Source organism: Elephas maximus, chromosome 8 (assembly GCF_024166365.1).
Source record: "Elephas maximus indicus isolate mEleMax1 chromosome 8, mEleMax1 primary haplotype, whole genome shotgun sequence".
NCBI classification, from domain to species: Eukaryota; Metazoa; Chordata; class Mammalia; order Proboscidea; family Elephantidae; genus Elephas; species Elephas maximus.
The window spans coordinates 106062666-106080872 of NC_064826.1; the positions used below are offsets into that span (position 1 = coordinate 106062666).

General features: G+C 41.5%; 1 protein-coding gene across 1 annotated transcript in view; it reads left to right on the forward strand.

Annotated features, from left to right (window-relative positions):
- The window catches only part of HECW1 (HECT, C2 and WW domain containing E3 ubiquitin protein ligase 1), a 458581-nt gene that overhangs the window by 200773 nt on the left and 239601 nt on the right, over window positions 1-18207 (forward strand). The window contains exons 3-4 of the mRNA XM_049893967.1: window positions 5767-6091; window positions 13728-13835. Coding sequence (XP_049749924.1) covers window positions 5767-6091; window positions 13728-13835 — 433 coding nt within the window. The remainder of the gene's footprint in view (window positions 1-5766; window positions 6092-13727; window positions 13836-18207) is intronic.

Here is an 18207-nt window from a genome sequence, read left to right on the forward strand (position 1 = left end):
TGGATTGCTTTAACTTAGAGAGGTTTATTCTCTCACAGCCCAGTAGGCTAGAAGTCCGAATTCAGGTGCCAGCTCTAGGGGAAGGCTTTCTCTCTCTGTCGGCTCTGGAGGAAGATCCCTGTCATCAGTCTTCCCTTGGTCTGGGAGCTTCTCAGCGAAGGGAACCTTAGGTTCAAAGGACACGCTCTGCTCCTGGTGCTGATTTCTTTGTGATATGAGGTTCCCCTGTGTCTGCTTGCATCTCTCTTTTATATCTCAAAAGGGATTGGCTTAAAACACTACCTAATCTTGTAAACCTCATCACTATATTTGCTGCTAATCCATCTCATTATATCATAGTGATAGGATTTACAATACATAGGGAAATCACATCAGAAGATAAAATGGTAGATAGTCACATAATCATACAAGGGAATCATGACCTAGCCAAGTTGGCAGATATTTTGGGGGGACACAATTCAATTCATGACAGCTGCCAAAGCAGCTCGGCGTTTCTGAATCTCAGTTAACTGTAACTATTATCAGCCAGCGTTATAACTTGGAGGGAGTACTTAAGAGTGGTTACAAATGCCCACTGATAACATATCATAGCTACCCCATGAGACAGAATAGAACTGCCCCATAAGGTTTTCTATGCTGTAATCTTTATGAGAGCAGATCACCAGGTTTTCCTTCCTCACAGCTACTGTGTGTGTTCCAATCACCAAATTTTTGTTGTGCCACCAGGGCTCCTTAGGACGACTACTAGGCTCTCAAAACCTAGAGTGTGATCTGCCTGTCAGCTTCACACTGCAAATGGTCAAAGTGGTGTATAAGTAGACTGAGCAATTGTTAGCTCAGTTGGTCAACACAGCAGCACCTAACAACAACAACAACACTTGGTAGCATCGGCTCAAATTCCCATATTCTGCTGCAAGATGTGTGGCCTTGTTGTATGTGCCATTGAGTCAGTTCCAACTAACAGCAACCCTCTGCACAACAGAACGTGTGGCCTTGGAAATGCTTATTAAGCCTGATGAACCAGCTTTCTCACCAATATGGGAAAAGTAATACTTGCTAGCATTTTAATGAGATCATATACAAAGTCCCGTGTATAGAGTAAATGCTCAGAAATTATGATGATCTTCTTTCTTATTGCATTTTCCTGATTTCTGTTTTTCACTTCCCTATTCCATTGTACATTTCTTTTGTTATACATTCTCTCAAATCCTTTGTGTAAAGAGACAAGTTACAGGTAAATTTTAAAAAAAGATCTATTACTCCCAGGAGCATAACCAGTTGAGTGTGGGATAAAAAAGCTTCAGGCATCTATTTGCTCAAAATAAAATCTGCTCATGAACTCAAAAGCTATTATGCTGCTTCTCCTGACTAAATAATGCCAGCTTCTGTAACCTCAATTCACATACTTCAATGAAGTTTCCTTTGGGGCCTATACTTTTTGCTTACATTTTTGATTTCTCATTGCAGAGGCAAATTTTAAGAATCATGTTCTCTATTTTTTTATTATAGATTTGCCTGTGTTTCTTTTCATTTCTGAGATGACACTCACTCATTGCTTTATATTTCAAAACAGAAAAGCTATTAATGACTTTGTCAGAAATTGACACAGCAGAATCTTTTGTCTCTCTGTTCTTAGGAAAAAAAAAATAATGCAGAATAATATGTTCCCTCCCTAGAAGTGATAATTTTCTGCGTTTAAGATTCTATCTCCTCTCAGAAGAAGGTTTTGTTTTTGCTAATCTGCTATAATGCATAACAGTATCTTCAAACATTAAACATGCAAGGCTTGTTCTGATATTTTTTTTTTTAATTCCGAGAACATATCACTTAATTAACAAAACATTTCAACAATTATGATGCTATTTAAGCTGGAAAGCAAAACAAATAAGCAAAACATCATGATGGATGCTCTGCTACAAATGGGGAAAAAACCAACAGATGGAAACTTTCTCACTGCACGGCGGGGTTATTTTCACAATGTGATTGCATTGTTTTCAGTGATTCCCTCATTGGACCCTCTTTTTCAACAGTCCATTAAAATCTATACTAGCAGAAACTATCGAATAATATCATTCATGTCACACGCAAGTAAAATTTTGCTGAAGATAACTCGAAAATGGTTGCAGTAGTACATCAACGGGGAGCTGCCAGAAATTCAAGCCAGATTCAGAAGATTTAGATATAGAGATATTATTGCCGATGTCAGATGGATCCTAGCTGAAAGCAGAGAATACCAGAAGGATGTTTACCTGTGTTTTATGGGTCATGCACAGGCATTCAACTGTGTGGATCATAACAAATTATGGATAAAATTGCAAAGAATGGGGATTCCAGAACACTTAATTGTACTGATGTAGAACCTGTACATAGACCAAGAGGCAGTCGTTTAAACAGAACAAGGGGATACTGCATGGTTTAAAGTCAGGAAAGGTGTGTGTCACGCTTGTATCCTTTCACCATATTTATTTAGTTTGTATGCTGAACAAATAATCTGAGAAGCTGGACTATATGAAGAAGAACAGGGCATTAGGATTGGAGGAAGACTCATTAACAACCTGAATTATGCAGACCACACAACCTTCCTTGCTGAAAGTGAAGGGTATTTGAAACACTTACTAATGAAGATCAAAGACCACAGCCTTCAGTATGGATTACACTTCAACACAAAGAAAACAAAAATCCTCACAACTGGACCAATAAGCAACATTATGATAGACGGAGAATATATTGAAGTTGTCAAGGTTTTCATTTTACTTGGATCCACAATCAACAGCCATGGAAGCAGCAGCCAAGAAACCAAATGACGTATTGCATTGGGCAAATCTGACGCAAAAGACCTCTTCAAAGTGTTGAAAAGCAAAGATGTCATTTTGGGAACTAAGTTGTACCTGACCCAAGCCATGGTATTTTCAATCTCTTCATATGCATGTGAAAGCTGGACAATGAATAAGGAAGACCGAAGAAAAACTGACACCTTTGAATTATGGTGTTGGCGAAGAATCTTAAATATATCCTAGACTGCCAAAGGAACAAACGCATCTGTCTTGGCAGAAGTACAGCCAGAATGCTCCTTAGAAATGAATATTGCAAGACTTCACCTCACGTACTTTCAACATGTTATCAGAAGGGACCAGTCCCTGGAGAAGGACATTATGCTAGGTAAAGTAGAAGGTCAGTGAAAAAGAGGAAGTCCCTCAGCGAGATGGATTGACACAGTGACTGCAACAATGGGCTCAAACATTGCAACAATTGTGGGGATGGTGCAGGACCAGGCAGTGTTTCATTCTGTTGTACATAGGGTCGCTATGAGTTGGAACTGATTCGATGGCACCTAACAACAACAATAACATGACTATAAACCCTTGTTTACAAGCAATAATTTTAAAATTACAACATGACTGAAACATTTGCTGATATCCTTGCAATCCTCTTACCAGTGTCATGTTGCTTTTAACTGAAGGTGTGGTTGTTGTTAGCTGCCATCAGGTAGACCCCAGCTCATGGTGACTTCATGGACAACAGAACAAAACGCTGCCCAGGCCTGTGTCATGCCCATGATCGATTGTGGATCAGACCATTGTGATCGGTTTTCAGTGGCTCATTTTTGGAAGTAGATCATCAGGCCTTTCTTCCTGGTCTGTCTTAATCTGGAAGCTTTGCTGAAAACCTCTCAGCATCATACTATACGCAAGCCTCAACACACAGAGAGGTGGTGGCTGGGCGTGAGGTGCATTAGCCAGGAATAAAATAAAAAACAGAAATTTATTTTCTCACAGTTCTGGAGGCTAAATGTTCGAATCAGTGTCTCAGCCGTGTCGATGCCTTCCTCGTAGGTAGTCCCAGGCATTCCTTGGTTCCTTGGCTTGTCCATGATCCTCACATAGTATCTGTATTCCCCTGGGGTGTGTGCCTCTGTGTCTGCTCCCCCTTAGAACACAGAAGTGATTAGGTTTAGAACCCACCCTACTCGGTCATGATCTAATTAGCTTAAAAAATACCCTATTTCCAAATTGGATCATATCCACAGGTATAGGGACTAGGATCCCAACACATATTTTGGGTGTGGGGGAACACAGCTCAATCCGTAACAGCCCCCTCAAGGATGTTCAGCTTCCGGAGATCCTTCCCAGCCCTCCCAGAATCACGGTGATGCCTGTGAGGGGACGGGCTGTCCTTGGGCTCAGCACTTAGCCTGCCTTGCTGAGAAGAGGGCTGGTTTCCAGGCAACACTCGGTCCATCTATTTTCATACCGTCATAGTGACAAGCATTTTTTAAAAAAATAAGACATATGGCACCAATAGTGTAAGGAGATGCTTTCCTAAGTGTGGCTTTTCTGCACATAGTAATACCATGGTTACCATCGGCAGAGCTAAAAAAATTCCTAACAAGAGACACAAATAATGAATGAAAATGTCTGCCACATGGCCATGAAGGACTGAGATTCAGGATGCCAACGCTGTGTTTTATCAGATTAATGGACTTTTCACAAGTGCCCTGGTCTTGGAAGATAGGAATAGTGTAGGCCTAAATTACTGCTGAGTCCAAATTAGTGCTGAGTAGGTTTATATAATTTAAAGAGTAGACTCGTGCTGTGGTCTGGTCCTCATGGCTGGTAAACAAGAAGTCAATAATTTGCACTGATTGGTGTGTACACCCCTGGGATCTAAACTGTATGATTAAATACTTTTTTAGCCTTAATTTTCTCTTCTTGAAAACCCAAGTGGTATTAGTAGTACATTTATAGCCAGGAAGCCTAAAGGTGTACATTTAAACCTCAGTTTTAATAGACTTTGATAAAGCAGAATTGCCTTGCTTGTGCAGACCCATTCCCTGTACAAATTTATGTGATGTTCTTCCTTTCATGGTTTAAAGGTAATCTGTACCCAAAACAATCAAGTTATTGCTCTGCATCAACTCAGCTAACGCTCAGTGCTCAATATTGTAAATGTGTTTTTTTCTCGTAAAGTGCGATGTTTTCTAAAATAATATTGGGTCTGAGGGAGAAACAGTCCTTTGAGATTGAATTGTATTGAAAATTGTGGTGTTTGGGAAAGATTACTAGGTTGTCTGAATTCTTAATAGAAATTTCAGACACCCTGGAGACATTCTATAAGCAAAAGGGTTCTAAATGGAGAAAAACGGGCCCCTCACCCAGCAGGGACCACCTCTTATTCTGGGCTGTGGTGCAGGGACTTGAATGCTGCAGGGATGACTAAAATGTTCAGTGATAATAGCCATCATTTACCCTGAAGGAGGATACAACTGGATCCAACTGAATTTATTTGGGGGAACTCAAAAGATGGCACTTTGTGGGCACTCACTTCTTCGGGGCCATTCTACACACATTCTAGCCCTTCTAATCTCAGGTAGATTAGAGGGGGCTGGGAGAGACAGAGACCACAGCCCATACCCATTGCCGTGGAGTCAATTCCGACTCATAGCAACCTCATAGAACAGAGTAGACCTGCCCCTTAGGGTTTCCAAGGAGCAGCTGGTGGATTCAAATTGCCGATCTTATGGTTAGCAGCCGTAGCTCTTAACCATTGCGCCACCAGGGCTCCAAAGAGTGTAGAAATAAATGACCCCTTGGTGAACCCAATTTTTGTTCTCATCTTCCCAGTGTGAACCTAGAGCTACAGAATTTGCCATGAGGAGAATATTCATTGTCGTGCCTAGGAGGGAAGCTCAGTAACAACTGGTTTCTTCAAGAACAGCTTTCGTCATTGGCATCTCCTGACCTACTGGTTGTCTGTTTGCCCCCACAGAATCTCTATCAGAACAGGTTTTTGGGCCTGGCCGCCATGGCGTCTCCATCTAGGAACTCACAGAGCCGGCGCCGGTGCAAGGAGCCGCTTCGCTACAGCTACAACCCTGACCAGTTCCACAATGTGGACGTCAGGAACGGCCCCCACAACCCCGTCACCATCCCCCGCTCCACAAGTGACACGGACTTGGTCACCTCAGACAGTCGCTCCACACTCATGGTCAGCAGCTCCTACTACTCCATAGGGCACTCGCAGGATCTGGTGATCCACTGGGACATAAAGGAGGAAGTGGATGCTGGAGACTGGATCGGCATGTACCTCATTGGTAAGTACAGTGTCATCTGACTGGGCCACTGACTTAGACCAGCTAACGGTGTTCCACAGAACTTCGGTCTTATGGCTGTGGTGTGAGAGTTCAACAAGTACCTTATTCATATTTCACTTTTACATGTTGTATTAGTCAGGGTTTTCCAGAGAAACAGGATCAATAAATTATATAGAGAGAGATTTATTTTAAGGAATTGGCTCATGCAATTGTGGGGGGGCTGGAAAGTCTCAAGTCCGTAGGACAGTGGCAGGTGGAAGCTCCAGCAGGATGTCTTGAGGCAGAATCCTTCTGCTTGGGAAACCAGTTTTTGTTCTTAAGGCTTTCAATGGTTTGTTTGAGGCCCACTCACATTATGGAAGGTAATCTACTTAAGCACAAATGATTCAAATGTTAATCACATGTACATATCTTCACAGCAATATCTACACTAATGTGTGACCAAACAGCTGGGCACTATAGCCTAGCCAAGTTGACACAAAAAATTAACCATCACACATATGCTTTAATATTGTAATTAACTTAATCAGAATGCACCATCAGATGTGTTATGCACCAGATTTTAACACACTGAAGGCCGCCCCGCCCCCATGCATTACCTTGCTTTTCTGCAGACCACAGGATAAAGCTTCTCCTGCCATCCCTATCCAGTGGAAGAAAATCATGAGCTAGCAGCATGAGGTGTGTTTAAAGACAAGTGTCATTACCATTCGCAGCTACACAAGCTCTTCTGTTGGTAAATAAATTAGTATCGAAGGCTTGTTTTTAAATCCATGTGTTTATGAGACCAAAGCAACACCAAATAGACAATCAATGTATGCACATCTATGTGGGGGTAATTTCACTTTTGTTTCTGACATAATCATTGGCCTCTTTTCAACCAGCTCTTTCAATATTCTTGTGCTGTTGCTGGCTGCCATCAAGTCGGTTTCCAACTCATGGTGACCCCATGCACAATGGGATAAAATGTTGCTTGGTCATGCGTCATTCCCATGATTGACTGGAGATTAGACTGTTGTGATCCATAGGATTTTCATAGGCTGATTTTTCAGAAGTAGATAGCCAGGCCTTTCTTCCTAATCTGTCTTAGTCAGGAAGCCCCGCTAAACCTGTTCAGTATCATAGCAACACGCAAGATACCACTGACAGGCTGGTGGTGGCTGCACATGAGGTACATTGGCTGGGAATCAAACCTGGGTCTCCCACATGGAAAGTGAGAATTCTGCCACCGAACCACCACTGCTCCCATTCAACATTTTTACTGTTCTTGTATTCAGAAGACATGATGGAATTAAACATATCGTCAGAGCAATACACCACAGACGAAGGAACAGTGTGATGGTGGGAAGGGAAGTGACTGTACAAACCCATGGTGGTGAAGAAAGGTGACTTGCTTTATCTTATGCACAGCTTTATTCAAAATTATGAAAGTTCCAAAGTTGAAAGTTCATTAGAAGAGACTTTACCTGATTTTTCTCCAGTCTGTACAAACGAACCAAACTGTGCAAATAAATTGGATGCTAATGCAACTTTTTGTAAAGGTTTTACCATTCTCATTCATTGGTTTTGAAAATAAATTTTACAAATTTGAAATTGTGAGAATAAATTTACATTCAAGTGAATTTCATCTATTTGACATGTTAAAATCAGGTGTCGTGGAAATGGATTCATTCACCCCAATAGTAAATCAGCAAGCAAAGGTGTAATTGTTGGGGAGAATCACATAAGCCCAGAGAGTCACCCACCAAATAACTGAGACCAGGCCTTCTGCTACGAGTCCATGCAATGCATGGTTTACAAACACTCGGACACACAGTGTCAGATTTAACACCATCCAGTATCAAAAGAGGTAATGCTTTGTTATGAGTATTTTATAACCCAGACCATTTTTTTCTTATAAAATGAATGACTTTTTGTTTTGGCTAACTAGCTGTCAGGCAAATATGTGTGGGTCTGGGTTGTACCATCAGCTTAGCCAGCATATTTACATATTATTGTGAAGATGGAAAAACATGTTTTTTGAAATTTTTTACACAAGGAGTTGTTATTCTCTACACTGAACTTCCAAACAGGGAGAATTCAATTTGCTTGAAAAATAGTTCTTGAACAAAAGTGTTTGAAAACCATCGACCTAGAATGGAGATAGAGAAATAACAGCCCACCCACCACATTTTATTTAGTCCACGTGGTTGTGTTTTAAATTTAATTATCAGCTTTTAAAAATGTAGCAATTTCATACAGAAATTCGGATTTCTAGCTTCTTTCTGAAAAGTTTCCAGTTTGGTAAACCAAGCCTGTAACTCCGTTTGGCTATCATCAACTGGAGTTGAGCAGTTGCCACCCCCTTTAGACTGGCCCGCATCCTTCAGCTTTGCCACAGCCCTCCTCTCCCCCCCAACATTAATTATGAATATTAACCTATTTAGCATCTTAGATAATTAGGTTTTTGACCCCACATCTATTTTTTTAATGTAATTTATTTTATTTTTGTTATTGTTGAGAATATACACAGCAGAATATATACCAATTCAACAGTTTCTACATGTACAATTCAGTGATGTCGATTACATCTTGCCCCACATGTAGTTTTGAATCTACACTTTATGGCTATACTTCCACAGCTGATGGGTGTTGGTGCCATTCCCCGAGTTAGGGAACGGTAGAAACAGAAGCGTGTTTGGGGAGGAGGCAATGAGTTGGATGTGGAATATACTGAGCCTGAGGCACCTGAAGGCTATTCATCCATGCTAAAGGAATGGATGAGCCTGAAGCTCTGCCATAGATCTGTGCTGTGGGGTGTATATTTGGGCTCGTTGGCGTCCTGGCTGTGGAACATGTTTACCTGTGGATTGTGCATAGAAAAGAGTAACAGGAAGTCCCTGCCAAAGAAAAAGGCAGAGGAGGAGGAACTCAAAGAGGAGATGTAAGAGTGAGGAAGATGTATGACAAAAGCTAGGAGACCACGTCATAGAAGACAAGAGAAGAAGCTGTTAGAAAAAGGAAGGGACGGTCAGTAATATCAGACATCAGAAGGCTCCCCTAATGCATGAAGAAGTCTGATGTTCATGTGACATTTTGACTGAGACAAAAGTAAACACAGCCCACCGTCTTAGCATCTTAATTGGGGAGTTTGTTACTCTCATAGTATTTGCAGATATATAACTGTGAAGATATTTAATGCAAATGCCAACACTTTCAGCAGTGTAGCATTTCACGATTTCCGAATCCAGAATTAACCGTGGATCTTAAATGTTCATGATTTGTAAGGCATTAGTAACTTGTCTTCCAGATTTGCAGTGCCTTGGCAAAGATCAAATCGTATAGATCCAGCCCGAGAATTTTAAAGGTGGCAATTACATCTAATCTGTCATTTCAAAAATGAAAGGACTGCCAATTTAGGGACTCCCAAGGCCATAGAGCGGTGTGGCCCGGTGGCAGAACCTACATTGACTTAGGAATACCTCAGGCTCATTCCGCTGCAGAGTCAAGTATGGGCCATCCCACGTCAGTGGACCATGTACATGTCCAAGTGTGGCCAGGGTGGTGATGTCTTTGGCATCATATGACCTCTAGAGCTGTCAAGGCGAACATGTCTTTTCTTCTGCCACAGCAGAATGCAATGTTTGGATGTCACCAGTGCTGTCCTTAAACAGGAACCGAGCGTTGGGACAATAGCAGTAACATTACTGTTAGTATAAAAATGAAATAGCATTTGGTTGCCATCATTTATGGAGCAGTTCATGATCCACTAGATGAGAATGAAGAATGATTTTCTCCCCTGGTGGCATAGGGTGGGGACAGTCATGAGGTTTTGGTGACCAATAGACCTGGTATAGAATCATACTCAGCCGCTGGCCAGATATATGGCCTCAGTCAGTTACAGACTCCTGAGCTTCAGGCCCTTTATCTCCTAAATGGAGAAAAAAAATGCAGCTTTCTTCTCAGGATCATTGAGAGGAATTGATGAGATAATGCGTTTACTGCCTGGCGATCAATACATGGTAGATTCGTGACTTACCTTGTCAGGTAGCGGCGTTCTTTGGATGCATCATAGCAAATTACCCTAATTTCTAGGCTTCTTTCAGTCTAGTCTGGGCCCTTAGATGTGTACTCAACTGCTTAAGTGTACGTTATAGACAAAAGCTTCTTACCAAACGAACAGGGACCTGGAAAATGTTTTGTAATGTCAGTAAATGGACAGAAACTCCTGATATGGTCAAAAGCAAGTACTTGAGTCAGTTTGGTTAGAAATTAGTATATCCAATAAAAGATTTTGCAGTCATTCATTCAGTAATGCCTACTTGGAGCCCTGGTGGTGCAGTGGTTAAAAGATCAGCTGCTAACCAAAACGGCGGCAGTTGCGCTAAAGTTGAGATACTCTGCCCTACACTCATACTCCTATTTATTTGTTACTATTGGTTCTTAATGGGGAAATTGGTGGTTCAGTGATAGCATTCTCTCCTCGCATGAAGGAGACCCAGGCTCGATTCCCAGCCAATGCACCTCGTGAGTAGCCACCGTCCGTCTGTCAGTGGAGGCCTGCATGTTGCTAAGATTGATGCTGAACAGGTTTTGGTGGAGCTTCCAGGCCAAGACAAACTAGGAAGAAAAGCCTGGCAATCTCCTTCTAAAAATCAGCAGATGAAAACTCTGTGGATCACAACAGTCCAGCTCAATCTGCAAGTGATTATGAGGTTGACACAGGACCAGGCAGCATTTTGTTCCATTGTACATGGGGTTGCCATGAATCAGGGACCAATTTGACAGCAGCTAGCAACAGCAACAAATAAATGAGGAAGCCCCTAAAAGCACAGAGGAGGTCCTCTTCACCAGCATATCCCTAGGGTTTAACACAATGCCTGGACTGGAATAAAGTGCTCAATACACATTTATCAGGTGCATTAATGAGCATCTGCCTTCTCAGAGTTATTGTATATGGGCACCTAACCATGACTACTAAAGTGAATATTCTGGTGATTGGAGTGGATAAATTCAGGTAAATACCACCTTTTAGAGAGTTGCCATACCGAGGCAAATTTCTCTCTGGGCGAGACTGGTTGTATCTGTACTGAAGACCCAGGGAGCTAGGAGGATATTATGACTTTCTGCAGAAATGGGTCAATCACTGTAAAAGACATATTATGCAATCATCTCAGTAACCCAAACAGGGCTGTGCACACACACTGTGAACATAAAGACAGGCAAATTTTACAAACAAGTGATTTTCCAAGGGATACAAACAGTTCTTACCGTTAATGAGGCAGAGATGGTGTTGCTGTGCTCGATCATCTTGCCAAAGAGCGGGGGCCTCCAGGAATGTAAGATCAACACAGCAGATTACAAGCACATTTATCAGTGATCTCATTTAATTCCCCCCTGTGAGGGCAGAGCTATTGCTGCCTCCCACTTTGCAGATGAGGAATCTGAGGCTATAGAAGTGACACACCTGGTAAGCGGTACAAAAAGACCTTGCAAATCGAGACTTCTTTGCACCTTATCACCGCCTGCTTCTTTAGCCTGACACAGGACGTGAACCTCAGGGTGTTTAAGAGGTAAAAAGGACAACCATGGCCTGTCCCTTCCTGCCCTCAGAAACCCCGTGTCTGGTTGTCCCTCAGCCCCTGAGGTGGATTGGGATGGTGAAACATGGTTTTCCTCACAGCCCCAGATTCATCTAGCTCCAGTGGTTATTTTCTAGTGAAGTAGAAAGTGCAAGGGCCCTGTAATGGATTGAATTGTGTCTCCCCACAGTTACAATGAAATCCTAACCCCTCTACCTGTGAATGTGACTGTTGGGAAATAGTGTCTTTGAAGATGTTATCAGTGAGGTTAACATGAGGTCATATCAGAATAGGGTGGGTCGTAATCCAATCTGAGTGGTGTCCTATAAAAAAGAAGAGACACAGAAAAGGGAAACAGAGGAAGGACTCGTGATGCTGCAGCTCCAAGCCAAGGAACACCTGCATCTGCCAGAAGCTGGAAGGGAGAATGGAACAGATTCCTCCTCAGAGCCTCAGAAGGAATCAACACGGCTGACATCCTGATCTCAGACTCCCAAGCTCCGCAACTGTGAGACAATAAATTTCTGTTCTTATAAACCAACCCCCCACCCCAGCGCTGTCGTGTCCATTCAGACTCATAGTGACCCTATAGGACAGAGTAGAACTGCCCCATAGAGTTTCCAAGGAGTGCCTGGTGGATTTGAACTGCCAACCCTTTGGTTAGCAGACGTAGCACTTAACCACTACGCCACCAGGGTTTCCAATATAAACCACTCGTCTTGTGGTATTTTGTTACAGCAGTCCTAGGAAATTCATGCAGGTCCCATAGAAGATGGAGTTACAAGTCATATCCCTGTCTTAGTCTGCACTGAAAGCGTGGTGTCTGGGACCAAGGAGGTGATCACCGGCTGGGTCTTCATGGATCTTTCTCTCCAAGAAGGCTGCAGTCCATTCTGGGCACCAGCTTTAAGAAGGAGATTGATGGGTTGAAATGTGATGAACAGGGAAAGAGCAGGAGAGGGATATGCATGCAGTCACCCACTAGCTTCTCTTGGTGTCTCCATGCAGTAGGCTCTACGGGCTTTGAATACCACGTCTGGATGCCTGCCCTGACCCGCATTCTCCAGTCCTGTGCTCCCTTCCTCCCTCAGGGCCTCCCTGGCACCCTGTTGGCCTCTCCCTTGCTACTTTGCCAGAGCACCTGTTCTTTTCCTTCATATACTTTATCACAATTTATAATAATATACAAATATTTTGTTTACTGCTTATTTATCTGTCGCCACAGTAGTTCGTAAGCTTTAGGTAAGAAGGGACCATATGGATCTTGCCCAACACAATGTTCTGCACCTTCCCCAGCATCTGGCAGAGAATGGAATCTTTTCAAACATCTATTGAATGAACAGATGAATGCGTGAGTCCATGAAGGCATGGATGGGTACATGAATGAGTCTTATACAGAGGATGATGATGGAACAGACTGTTCAGGCTGGAGAAAAGGCAATATGGGGTGGGGTCCATGAGAACTGTCTTCAGATGGAAAGCATAATTGGATGCTTTCATTATGCCTTGTACTCAATTCTGAATGGGGATCAGTTAGTAGAAGGTTTAGGAGGAAGACTTTAACACTGAGATTTCACGTATGTAAAAGCTGACACAAGTGGTTTGTACGTAGCTACTAATCTAAAGGTTGGCAATTCAAACTCACCAGATAGTTCCGCTGAACAAAGCCCCGGCAATTTTCCATAAAGGTTAGAGCCAAGAGAGCCCTGTGAGCAGTAACACATGGCGTTGCCATCAGTTGGAATTGACTTGACAGCAACAGGTTTGGTCTTGGGTGTGGAAACGGTATTCAAAAGTTAAATGAATTGCTACAGAAGTAACTATTTCTCTGTTTCTGGAGGTGCTCAAGAACCAGCTAGGTGGTCACTTGCCAGGGGTGTTGTGGGGCGAAGAGGAGGTTCCTACACTAAAAGGCAGTTGGTCTAGATGGTGTATGAGGATGCTATGATTCTAGATGCCTTTTTTTCTGCTGCTGAGCTGGAGGTGGCATTATTGTTTGTTCCTTGTCTTAAAAAACAAAACCTGCTATTGACTGATAAGTTTCTCTCCTCTGCTTTCTTCCTCTGGGGTTATAGATGAAGTCTTGTCCGAAAATTTTCTGGATTATAAGAACCGTGGAGTCAATGGTTCTCATCGGGGCCAGATCATCTGGAAGATCGACGCCAGCTCATACTTCGTGGAACGTGAGTACTTTCATTCTTTCTAGTGTTCGGCAGATGTGGGTGAGGCAGCATTCAATCACTTTGTTTTCCTTTCTCTTGCATTGCTTCCACTCCTTAGAAAGGTACCAAGTAGAAAAGATATTTAATGAGATTGTTAAAACTATTTCAGTAGAGCTAGCGAGCTCCAGAGCAATTGGGTAATCGCCATCTAAACTAACCCAAAGGGCCACTCCTTAAATACCCATGAAAAGTTTCGCTTGTACTCATAAACCTCTAAACCCAAGACCTTTTGGCTCCTCCTCTTTGATTTTCATTCTCCCATGTTGTCTCTGACTTTGCCATAGTCACCCCTTCTGTGTGCTCCCTTCCAGCTTTGGCTTGACTTGACCCAGTCCTTCAAGGCCCAGTCTTTTTGGCCCCAGCATGTCGGTGATATTCCACACTTTTACCTCATCTTTGGCTCTGGCCACAACTCCTCAGGAAGAAGATGATAGATTGCTCCCTTCAGCCTGTTTCTTTGATTCCTGATCTACAGACAGTTCTGGATGTATTAACATGTCATCATGTATTTTATTAAGATACTTTCTAACATATTCTTCTGTCTTCAAAATAAACCATTTTCAGAGGTAGGGCAGGATTTTTTTCATAGGTTCCCGTATTGGTACATTTCTCATTGCATGAGGAAGTACCTATATGGGACTTAAATATCTATATTTGCCAGCTGTGAAAAAATGCACAGATTACCCTTAGTCCACAACTTCTTCCCCTTCCACTTGGGTACTGGAGAGTGCTTTAAGGAACAAATCCCCTTGTCCACCTTGTGGTTCTTAGTGTGTGTTCATTCAATATAGCACTTCTGAAAAGAAATAAGATAGTCTATTATTTCAATTGCCCAGTTCTCAGAAGAAAAGATAGATGGCCAGGAATTTGAAGTTGTCTATTGTTATTTGTCTTAGAGTTCCAAGAAAAACTATATCCCCTAGCTTGTTTTATTCCCAAGTCTCTTGGTTTTCATTCATTCACTTAACAAATATTTTGTAGCTCCTATTGTATTTCAAGGACTATAGATATAGAAGATGAAAGGCATGGTATCTGCCCTCCAGAAGGTTGTGGTGTCTGTTCCCAGCAATGACATAAATTCATCTTTTCACATTGGCTAACACAGGATGAGTAGACATTCAGGAGATTGAACACTATCAGAGTACAGAGAGATATAGTTGCTGGCACTTGACTTTGAGTTAGGGATATTGAAATATCCAAAGAGAGATTTCCTTTCTCTTAATACTTATCTCCCTTACTCTAACTTTTATCCTGAAAATCTATCCTCACAGTGATATCAGACAAAATGTGTTAAACCCAATTCTTCATCTGCCCCAAAGCTTCATGGCTCTTCTTTCCTACTGCATCAGCGGAAGCCTCTCTGCCCAGCTGCCAAGCCCAGACATAAACTCACCCTCATCCCTCAACTCCAGCTCTCCATCGACCCCAGCAGACACATTTTGCCCTAATCAGGCCGATCTCTTCCCCTGTCCCACAAATTTGTTGTTGTTAGGTGCCATCAAGTCAGTTCTGACTCATAGCAACCCTATGTACAATAGAACAAAACACTGCCCAGTCCAGCACCATCCTCACAATCATTGAATGTTTGAGCCATTGTTGCAGCCACTGTGTGAATCCATCTCGAAAAGGGTTTTCTTCTTTTTCACTGACCCTCTACTTTACCAAGCATGAAGTCCTTCTCCAGGAACTGATCCCTCCTAATGACATGTCCAAAGTAAGTGAGATGACGTCTCGCCACCCTCACTGCTAAGGCGCATTCTGGCTGTACTTCTTCCAAGACAGATTTGTTCGTTCTTCTGGAAATCCATGGTAGACTCACTATTCTTCGCCCACACCATAATTCAAAGGCGTCAGTTCCTCTTCAGCTTTCCTTATTCATTGTCCAGGTTTTACATGCATATGAGATGAATGAAAACATCATAGATTGGTCAGGCGCACCTTAGTCCTCAAAGTGATATCTTTGCTTTTCAACACTTTAAAGAGGTCTTTTGCAGCAGATTTGCCCAGTGCAATACATTGTCTGGTTTCATAACTGCTGCTTCATTGGTATTGATTGTGAATCCAAATAAAATTAAATCCTTAACAACTTCAATCTTTTCTCCATTTATCATGATGTTGCTTATTGGTACAGTTGTGAGGATTTTTGTTTTCTTTACGTTGAGGTGTAATCCATACTGAAGCTGTAGTCTCTCATCTTCATCAGTAAATGCTTCAAGTCCTCTTCAGTTTCTGCAAGCAAGATTGTGTCATCTGCATAATGCAGATTGTTAATGAGTCTTCTTCCAATCCTGATGCCCTGTTCTTCTTCCTATAGTCCAGCTTCTCAGATTATTTGCTCAGCATACGGATCGAATAAGTATGGTGAAAAGATACAACCATGATGCACACCTTTCCTGATTTTAAACCACAAAGTATTCCCTTGTTTTGTTCCAATAACCGCCTCTTGGTCCATGTACAGGATCCTCATGAGCACAATTAAATGTTCTGGAATTTCCATTCTTTGCAATATTACCCATAATTAGTTATAATCCACACAGTCAAATGCATTTGCATAGTCAATAAAACACAGGTAAACATCTTTCTGGTATTCTCTGCTTTCAGCCAAGAACCATCTGACATCAGCAATAATATCCCTCATTCCACGTCCTCTTCTGAATCCATGCATAGCAGCCAAAAAAGAAAAAAAAAATTTTTTTTAAACCCGTTGCTGTCAAGTCGATTTTGACTCATAGCGACTGTATAGTGCAGAGTAGAATTGCAACATAGGTTTTCCAAAGCTCTTTTTTTTTTTTTTTTTCTTTTTACTGACTGCCACGCCTTTCTCCCTTGGAGTGGCTGGTGAGTTTGAACTGCCGACCTTTTGGTTCGTAACTGAGCACTTCACCACCGCGCCACCAGGGCTCCTACAAATAGCACCATTTAGCGTAAAGAATATGGGTTTGACTTGGGGATGAAATTGACTCCTGCTAGAGGTACTAATATAACCTTTCAAATTTCTACTAAGAACAAAAGAGATAAAAATTTGCATTAGCAATGATTATTAGGCTTAATAATTGACATAATAGTTGACTGTAGGTCATAATAGACATAATAGTTGACTGTAGGTCCCAACCTACATTGGAGGATTTGGGCGGACAGTCCTTACTACACGCCCATTTTCTTCCATTGGGTTCTAATTGAGAAATAGACTCAAGGATCCAATTCAGGATCAAAGTAGAGTGTAAGCTATCAGTGGTCCAGAAAAAAGCACAGCTTGCACGTTTTTATCTTTTCAGAATCAGGGAGGTAAGTATAAAGGAATAGGAAATGTATTTGGGGGAATTTCAGTGTGTATAACTCAAAGTTCATGATCATACCAATGATCAGGAAGATGGAGCAGGACTGGGTACCATTTCATTCTGTTGCAGATAAGGCCACTATGAACCAGAGCCAACTTAACAGCACCTAACAAAAATGACTCAAAGGTCCAGTGGCCACATCCCATAAAACTGTGTCCCCTCTGCACTTCAAAGGTCTGAAATCTCCTGACTGTGGACTCATTCTGCACGAGCCAGTGCAAAAAAGGGAAATATGTGCTATAAATTAACCCAGCAGTAGTGTCATTCTTTTTGAGGTAATTTTCAACATTTCTGTGACATATGGGTCATTTTTTTGTATGTTTATCTCAAATAACAAATCATTGCATATAATTATCTTTACCAGTAGTGTGAAAATACATTTTAAGTATTATTAGAACGATATCATAGTATAAAGTCAGCTTTGTAAAATACATAAAATATTGTCACAACCAAAAGAAAGGCAGTTAAGTCACAGTGTTCTATAAAAAACAAATGGTTCGCAAAATGTGTTTTCAAAGTAACCAGAAGTTGAGCAGTTTGGATGAGTGAGTTTTTTTAATATTCTAGTGCAAACTTGACGAGATCCTGGTCCTGAATGTACATGTCAAACAAGCAATGTCTCCGTGCTTTGGGAAAATGGATGAAAATGAAATTTAAAAGGCAGATATTTATTTACAGAGTATTTTGCAAACTTATCGAACAAGTGATCAACATATTAAGAGTGTGTGATTCTGTACAAATGTAACATATGAAATAGTAGTCGTTTGTCAAGACCAAGTTCAATTGAGTTTGTAGATAATTAAAATGATTTAACTTAGGGCATATATGTAAATAAAAAAGTTAAAATGCTACAATGAATTATAGTTTTGGGAATCTGAATACATTAAAATTATAGATAATACACTACACAAATTTAATTTTTTAATGTGAAATAATTTCCATTTTCAAAAATGTCTGATTGAAAAAGTATCGAATTAACAAGTAGAAACTGGATG